The sequence below is a fragment of the Quercus suber genome, unplaced genomic scaffold (assembly GCF_002906115.3).
Source record: "Quercus suber isolate HL8 unplaced genomic scaffold, Cork oak 2.0 scaffold_109, whole genome shotgun sequence".
NCBI lineage: Eukaryota > Viridiplantae > Streptophyta > Magnoliopsida > Fagales > Fagaceae > Quercus > Quercus suber.
The window spans coordinates 966,364-974,738 of NW_027069574.1; the positions used below are offsets into that span (position 1 = coordinate 966,364).

The 8,375-nt window shown below is 36.3% G+C and overlaps 1 protein-coding gene across 1 annotated transcript; it reads left to right on the forward strand.

The window, feature by feature from the left end:
- The first annotated feature begins 889 nt into the window (after positions 1 to 889).
- LOC112012249 (uncharacterized) lies at positions 890 to 8,078 on the forward strand. Its single transcript, XM_024044622.2, has 4 exons — positions 890 to 1,388; positions 3,791 to 4,026; positions 4,358 to 5,177; positions 5,653 to 8,078. The coding sequence occupies exons 2-4, from the start codon at positions 3,793 to 3,795 to the stop codon at positions 7,842 to 7,844; spliced, it is 3,246 nt and encodes a 1,081-aa protein (XP_023900390.2). The 5' UTR covers positions 890 to 1,388; positions 3,791 to 3,792; the 3' UTR covers positions 7,845 to 8,078.
- Positions 8,079 to 8,375: the final 297 nt, after the last annotated feature.

An 8,375-nucleotide genomic window follows, 5' to 3' on the forward strand; every position in this document is an offset into this window, starting at 1 on the left:
CCCACTTAATGTCTACTACCCTAACCAATTAAACACTACTTAAAATAGAAAGAAAAAAAAAACTAATTTTTGTAGATAAAATCATAAATTATTTAATTAATCATTTTAATTTGAGAGTTAAACACTAACAACTCTAGCTTACAAGATTGGTACTTGTCAAGTTGGTTGTGACTGTTGTTGTTGCAGTAATGCAGGCTTGTCTATATAAATATTGACTACTATTTGATAAATCAGTAGGTTTTTGAAAACATTGTCATTTTATTGCGGTTAACATGATTTGTTGCGATAATTGATGCATAATAAATATAATACTATATTATTCTAAAAAATGGTATCTGTAATGGTAATTAGCATTGACCCCAAGTAAAAGTAACCTCACTTTAGTCACAACTTATCAACTTAATAAGTTTTTACTTTGACTAAATAACTTAATAAGTTGTGAAAAATAAAAAAAAAAATCCGTTGACGCAATAAATTTTGTAATATTTTTTATAATTATTGAAATGACGGTTCGTGAGGATTGTAGGATAAAAATTACTCCAGAATTAATTGTAATTTGCCAACTTAATAATTTATAAAAAAAAAAGTTGTAAAGTTTATCTGAACTATTAAATGAAAAAGATTGTGTCTGTTACTTTGTAGCATTATTCATGATAAATACGTGTTAGACTTTTCAAATTGTTAAATAGGTTTTTTTTAATATCTGTAGTTCCAAAAGCAAGGAAGGCGGAGAGAATCTAGAAATAAACATTTCTTTTCATTACCTCAAAAACCCAGAAATGAATTTTCATTTATTTATAATAAATATATATATATATATATAAATGTAAAGAGAAATAGAGTGTGTCTGTAGAGAGAGAAAGAGAGAGAGAGAAGTGAGGAAAAAGCAGAGAATAAAAAGAGACCGGATGTTGACAAATTTCATGTCACTGTTCTTAGAAGGTCGTTTGTTTGTGTGAAGATTTCTTATCTGGGATCTCTCTCTCTCTCTTTCTCAGTCTTTCTCTCTCTAAAAGAAAAAAAAAAAAGGAAAAAGAAAATTTCTTTTCTGTCTCTCTCTCTCTCTCTAAACTCCCATTTCTTTGAGAGAGAAAGAGAGTGGCCCAGCAGATCGAAATCTCCACCTTTTCTTCAATCTGTTGACGATCTAAGCTTCTTCAATGGTGTTGCAAAAACACCCACTTTGTTTTTTGCTAAGTAATTGTTGCTGTTTTTATCTATAGTTGTTGCTTTGGTCTTAGTGATGAGAGAGAGAGAAAGAGAGAGTCTTGAGGACTCTTTTTTTTTTTTTTTTTTTTCAATTTCCATGATGTGGAGGTTTCTGTTGAAATGATTCAATCCAAGCTGGATTCTTGAGGAGATAGGTGATAAGAGGATGTGGGTCTAAGGTAAATTTTGTATCTTTATTTTTCTTTCACTTTCTAAGTAAATTGATTTTGTGGTTTGTTTTGCTTGATGATTTGGTTAATTGGGTTTTACTTTGTTTTATTTTGTATCCTTTGTTTTGCTATTTTTGAGTGTGCTAAATTGTTGGCTATTTCTTTGGCTTTTGCTTTGTATTTGTGCATTTGTTATTGTTGTTTCATTGCAGCTTATACACTTGACCGATTTTCCTTTTTGATATTTAATTATGTGCCTTTTTAAAAATAAATATTTTTTTTTTATTGAATTGGTTGGATGGGTATCAAGATTCGATTGGTGATATAGTACTTGTTATGGTAGGTAGTGCTGTTAATATTTTCTTATAATGGCTAATTTTAGATTGTAACTAGATAGGATCTGTTCTATTCACTTTGATTACTGATGTAGATTCCTTTTTAATCTTAAGGCTTCTTAAATTTCAGTATGTTGGTTTTAATTTTTTTTTTTTTTTGGTTCGATGTTGACGATTTCTGTGTGATATGAAAAGCCTATGATGATTAAGTATTGCATTCATTGTAGATTAAATTTTTGTGAAGGAAACAATTCTATGGGTTCAATTTCATTATGGTTTTCATGGAGGTTTTCTTATGATGAGCGTTTGTTCTTGTCAAATATGTAACCTTGAAACCCGACCATTTAAATTGGATTATGCTGTTGCACATTTCCATTGTATTTACAGTATTATGGAATTGTTCCTTAAGTTTCTTGTGACTTCCCCAAGTCAATGAGAAATATAAATTGCTATTCTTGGAGAGCATTATATTGAATTTGGTCTGAGTGTAATGGTTAATATAAATGTGGCATGCGAGGAAGGTACTTTTGTATTATTGTTTTTGTTGTTCTGAAAGCAAAGTATCGGATATAAGTTGAAGTGTTGGTCCATGATTGTATTTATAATTATAGATGCTTTATAAGCACCACTAATTATTGTAAGCATGTTCATGATATGAAGAATGCTTACTTTTTATCATCATTTTCATTTATTCATGCTAAGGAAAGTATGTTTACATTTTTCCTTTGATGGTGCAAGAACTTCTAATATTTTACTGTGTTTCCCCTTTATATATGCTCTTAGATAACACATCTTCTTTGCATGATGTGTAGCTGGATTTTGGCATAGGGTGCTTCAGATAGTTTGATGTTGTAGTTCTCCCTTTCTCCCTCATTCCCCTCGCGTCCTCAACAACACCGCCCCCCCCCCCCCCCCCCTTAAAAAAAAAAAAAAATCTTCTCTATTCCTTCTAGGCCAATCTAAACGAGGTGACATTATTCTTCTAAGTTTCTTGAAGTACTCAGATTGTAGATTCTCTTTATGCTTAATATGAAGTTTGCAGAGGGAAGAGATTCTTGAATTTCTTGAGTAAAGAGGAATTAGGATGATTTCTGCTGTATTAATTTGCATTTTAGGTCTATAAGGTCATGTGATATAGGGGATGGAGTTAGTGAATGTGGAATAACATAATTTAGGAGTTGTTTATTGAAGAAGATTTAGGATATGAAATTTATAAATAGATATAGAACAAAGAAGCAAGTGATCAATGTGTATCTAGCTTAACTAGGAAACTTGAACCGTTAAAATATTACTGGGGAAAATCTTGGAAAATATTTGGAAATGGTAAGGCAGACAAATAAAAAGCGATGTATGTCCTCATACAAAATGAGATCTTGGTGTCTGAATCAAGCACACCCTTGAACTAGTGTCACCTTTTATGTTTCCACTTCCTATAAACATGCCTAATGGCTCATTTAGTTCCTGCAGCAATCATAGCTTGCTTTTCTAGTTGTAGATTGCCCTTGCATGAAGAATTAAGTCAATTCAAGCATCACAGCCATTTATCCATCAATTCATTCTCCAGACTATTGTGGTCTGTGCATGTTACAGTACTTGGCCGTATTTGGGCACAAACATTCAGAGGATCATCATACCCATATCAATCACGGCAAAGCATCTAGTGGCTTCATAGTGGCCTGTGCTGTGTTTGATTCCTTTTGTTTTGGGATCGGGGGAGGGAGATGATTCATGCAATAGTGATGGTTTATGGGTGCTAAAAAAGCAGTTTCTATAAGCCAAGATTGTAAAAGTTTATCTTTTTTGAACATATCAAATGAAATTTGTTTTCTTATATGAGAAATTTGTAGAAGAAAATTCTTGTTTTCTTGTATGTATATAGATATCAGCCAATGTTGTTGGTTTTTTGTTTTTCTTACTAAAAACTACAGTGAGCAGTTCTGCTAATTGGGAAACTTTACATGAAAGAATATAGTTATTGTTACTTCTATGTCTTTCTTCTTTTTTAAAATAAATATTTCTTCTATGATTTATGCATGCTATGTTTCATTGTAAAAATGTTTCTTCATTGATTTTCAGGAATGGGAACAAAAGTGCAGTTTAAAAGTTATTGGCCAGGATATTATCCAATGAGGGATCTGAATGAGAATTCTAACAGTTGTAGCTGGCCCCATTATTATGGAGATAAAACAATAGCAAATGGGCAGTATTATAATGGCTTTTTGCCGAGAGCTTCTACAGATCTATATCCACCTTACGATAAGGATGGATTGAAGAAGAAAATGCTTGAGCATGAGGAAATATTCAAAGATCAGGTATTCAAATATTTTTTGGCCCCTGCAGATACCTATGTGCGTTTGGATGAGCTTTTTGCTTATTTGCTGAAAGTGGACAAAAGTACATGTACCTAGGAAAAGTGAGCTTTAAAAAACTATACATGAGTAAATAAGCTAAATAAACTCCCCCAAAAAGTTAAACCAAACTCACGTTAGTGGTTCAATCACTTGGGTCTATTTAGTTTGTGTAGAGGACCTCCTTTTGATATGGGTTAATCAAAGTTAAGTTGAGTCTTGTTTGCTTATCTACTCTATTCAAATTGTAAAATCTTGGATTATTAGATATATCTGAATTTCTGTCATCATCCAGGTGAATGAACTGCATCGCCTTTACAGAATACAGAGGGATTTGATGGATGAATTCAGGAGGAACGATCTACATAAAAACCGGATGACTATTGAGGCATCATTATCATCAAGTCCCTTAGCATCTCCAATTACATCTGAAGACGCTAGGAGATGGCATGTCCCCAGCTTCCCTATGGTGAACTCTGCTTGTGCTAGACCATCTGTTACAGGTGCTGAGGATATTCATTCTCCTATGAGTTCGATGAAAGGACACAGCGCACAAGGTGGTCATTTTCCATCCCAAAATGGGGGCATTTCAAAGGATTTAGAGATGCAGGATTCCAGACCCACAAAGGTTAGAAGAAAAATGTTTGATCTCCAACTTCCAGCTGATGAATACATTGATACTGAAGAAGGGGAACAGTTCAGCGAAGAAAAAGTATCTGCCATGTCAGGTAGTGTTTCTAATAGAAATCATAAAGTTGCTCCTGAGAATGGTGTAAAGCTGTTTCGTGACAATGGCGGGAAGACTGGCTTTCAAGGAGATGCTTTGACATCTGATTCACGTTTAAAGAGCAGAAATGGTTTGGCTGACTTAAATGAGCCTATTCAGCTTGAAGAAACAAATGCTTCTGGATATGCTGATCTTCTGGGCCGTGGTGCCTGTCTCCAGGAGATTCAAGGGCCTGATATGTCTGCTAGACCAAACTCACAGCTTCTAAGTTTGCCAAAGGGAATTTCACTCAGCTCCCATCATGGAAGCAATAATGGGACTCGTGACAACCGGCAATTAGAGAACAATGGAAATGCAAAAGGATGGTTTTCCCATGTGCTTGAAGCAGGTATAATTTCTTCATCAAGTTGCATCAGAATTCCTTAACTTGGTCCTCTTTGAATCTGCATTTTCCCCTACTTTGTTTTGCTTTCGCCATTGTACCTCACAAGCTTACAGATACAGTCACTCGATCCTGTTTTTAAAGAAGTATTTGCAGTTTTATGTTTTTAATTTATCCTGACTGTTTATGATTTAGAGCTAGTTTTGCTTACACAATTATCAGGAATATAAACAGAGAAAACTAGGATAAAGCCAAAGAACTTAGACTGAAGTTCTTGGAGTGGAAGGATCATAATATTCTAAGATTACAATAGAACATGCATCTAGTTGGCAAGAAAAATTTTGAGCTAGGTAAATAAGGAGTTTTAGGGACTTCCTGAGCAAACCATCAGTTTTAGAACCATATTTTTTAAGTTACATGTCTGGTAGGAATGTTCCATTGGGTTAGATAATTTTTCATATGGCTGTGATTTTATTTTCAGGGAATGGGAAAAGCAGCATGAAATCTACTTCTCAAGGTCTTCAACCTGAAATATCTTCCCAACCCTTGCAAGTTTTGCTTAACAAAGCTCATGAACCTTCTGCTTACTATCTAACTGATCAAAGCAAGGCAGGATTGTGGAGTGAAAGAACAGTTTGTGGTTTGGATATGACTGATAGAAGTCATGAGATCTCCAGTAATAAGCATCTGGGGTCAACTGTGGCCTCTCATATACCTAGTCCTTATCCTATTAATCCTTCTGACTTGTCCAAGTCTTGGTCTCACTCGGTTTCATCTTGGGAAAAATCAAGTAGTAACTTAAGCCAGAAGTCAATGTCAGTTCAAAAACAACCATGTTTGAACTCATCTGCTACCTTGAGTAAGAGTTCTCAATCATCAGTTCAAAGCAATGGATTTTTGGGAGATGCCTGGCATCTAAAGAGCAATTCTAGATGTAACCCAGGTTTTGGAAGCGAAGTTCCTAACAGAAGTGGATTTTACCAAGGGTCCTCATCCGGCTCGAAGGAACTACCGATTCACCTTTCATCATTCAGCTACCTGAACTGCAGTAATGATAATAATAGAGCTCCTGCCCAGTTGATTAATAATGGTTTAGCAAAGTACAATAAAGATTCAGATTGCACAGACATGAAATCTGTAAAAGATGAGAACTATGTGGTGCTTTCAAACAGTTCAACCAACAAAGTACCTCCACAGCAAGGTTTTGATGGAGGACAAAGGCATGAAGACCATCCTGCAGCCTTGCCATGGCTAAGACCTAATTTTGCTCCTAAGAATGAGGCCTCCAATGCCGGGAGGATTTCAAACAAAGAGGATCTGAGTTTCTTGCAATCCTCACCAAACCAGTTGCCCAACAAAAATGAAATTGGAAAGGGGGCTAATCAAATTTTTACCCAGAATGTAAAATCATTTTCATGTTCTAATGATGTTGAAGTGAAGAGGATTGAAATAGGTGACTACCCAAGTAATAAGAAAATTCTTGGGTTTCCCATCTTTGAAAAGTCTCATATTTCTAAGAATGAGTCTTATTCTTTCACCTCCCCTTCTGTGTCCCTTCCTCTCCTATCAGAAGGTGAAGTTGTGGAGAATAATGGGAAGAATAGAGTCCTTGATATAAACTTGCCTTGTGAACCTGCAGTTCCTGACTTGGGCAATCAGATAGCAACAGAAATTCTGATTAAAGATAAGAAAACAGATGCAAACGTTTCCAGTCTCAGACATAACATTGATTTGAATTCCTGTATAAGTGATGATGAAGCATCCTTGGCACCTTCTACTCCAAGCGCTTATGTGAAGATTTCAGCAGGGATAGACTTAGAAGCCCCTGTAGTTGTTGATGCTGAGGAGGATGTCATTCCTGAAGAAGCTGCAGAAAAGCAGCATGATCCTCCTTTACCATCTCCAAAACACAAAGCTGAGAAGCCATTGGATGAACTTATGGTGGTAGCAGCTGAGGCAATGATTGCCATCTCATCATCTGTTCTGCACAGTCAGATTGATAATGCCACTTGCTATCAATCAGAAGCTTCTATGATGGACCGTCTTAATTGGTTTGTGGAGATAGTTTCCTCATGTGGAGATGACATTGAGAGCAAGTTCGATACTCTTTTGAGAGTCAAAGATGGTGAGGATAATGAAGAATCTTCCTCTGAAGGGAGTGATTACTTTGAGTCCATGACATTAAAACTAATGGATACTAAGGAAGAAGATTATATGCCTAAACCTCTGGTTCCTGAAAACCTAAAGCTGGAGGACACTGGAACCACTTTAGTACCAAATCGGCCAAGGAAGGGCCAGGCTAGGAGAGGGAGGCAGCGGAGGGACTTCCAAAGGGACATCCTTCCAGGCCTTGCTTCTCTGTCAAGGCATGAGGTAACAGAAGATCTTCAGACATTTGGGGGGCTGATGCGAGCAACAGGTCATTTGTGGCATTCAGGATTGACAAGGAGGAGCTCTACCAGAAATGGGTGTGGAAGGGGGAGGCGGCGGTCAGTGGCAAGCTCCTCACCTACGGTGCCCACAAGCCCCGCTTGCACTCCGCTGATACAGCAGCTTAATAATATTGAAGTGGGACTGGAGGATAGAAGCCTAACAGGGTGGGGGAAGACAACTAGACGACCCCGCCGGCAAAGATGCCCTGCAGGTAATCCTCCATCAATCCCTTTAACCTGATCAATGGGAAGAGTCTTTGATTTATTAATTTAGAATTTTATAGAGGCAAGTGAGGAGTTGTTTCTCTGGCTTTGGGGGATGAGGTTGTTCTGACCCGTGGGGACTGCCTTTTGTACATTTCTTAGCTCAAAATTTGGGCTTGCTTGATTATCTGTCTTTGAGTGGTTACCAACTTTGTATTATCATAAATAATGTTGTATAATTTCTTCCGGGATATATAATAGCATTCCTTCACTTGGTGTGTGCACAGCTACCGTTCTTGGTTCTAGGGGTGGTTTTCTCATTATTAGTTTTTGCTACTTCATATTTGCTTGTCCAATTGCCAGGGTTGTAATAAATATGTATGGCTAAGAATGTCAAGTTGAAGCATGCTAATATGTGGAAAAACAATGGATTCCTCGAAAGGTTTAGGAGAGATTTTTGGGACTATAGGTGGCAAATCTTGATTAGTTTGTTGAGGAATCCATAGTTGATCCCAAAATTTTGGGACAAAGTTTTTGTTTTTGTTTTTTGTTTTTTTTTTTTTTTTTT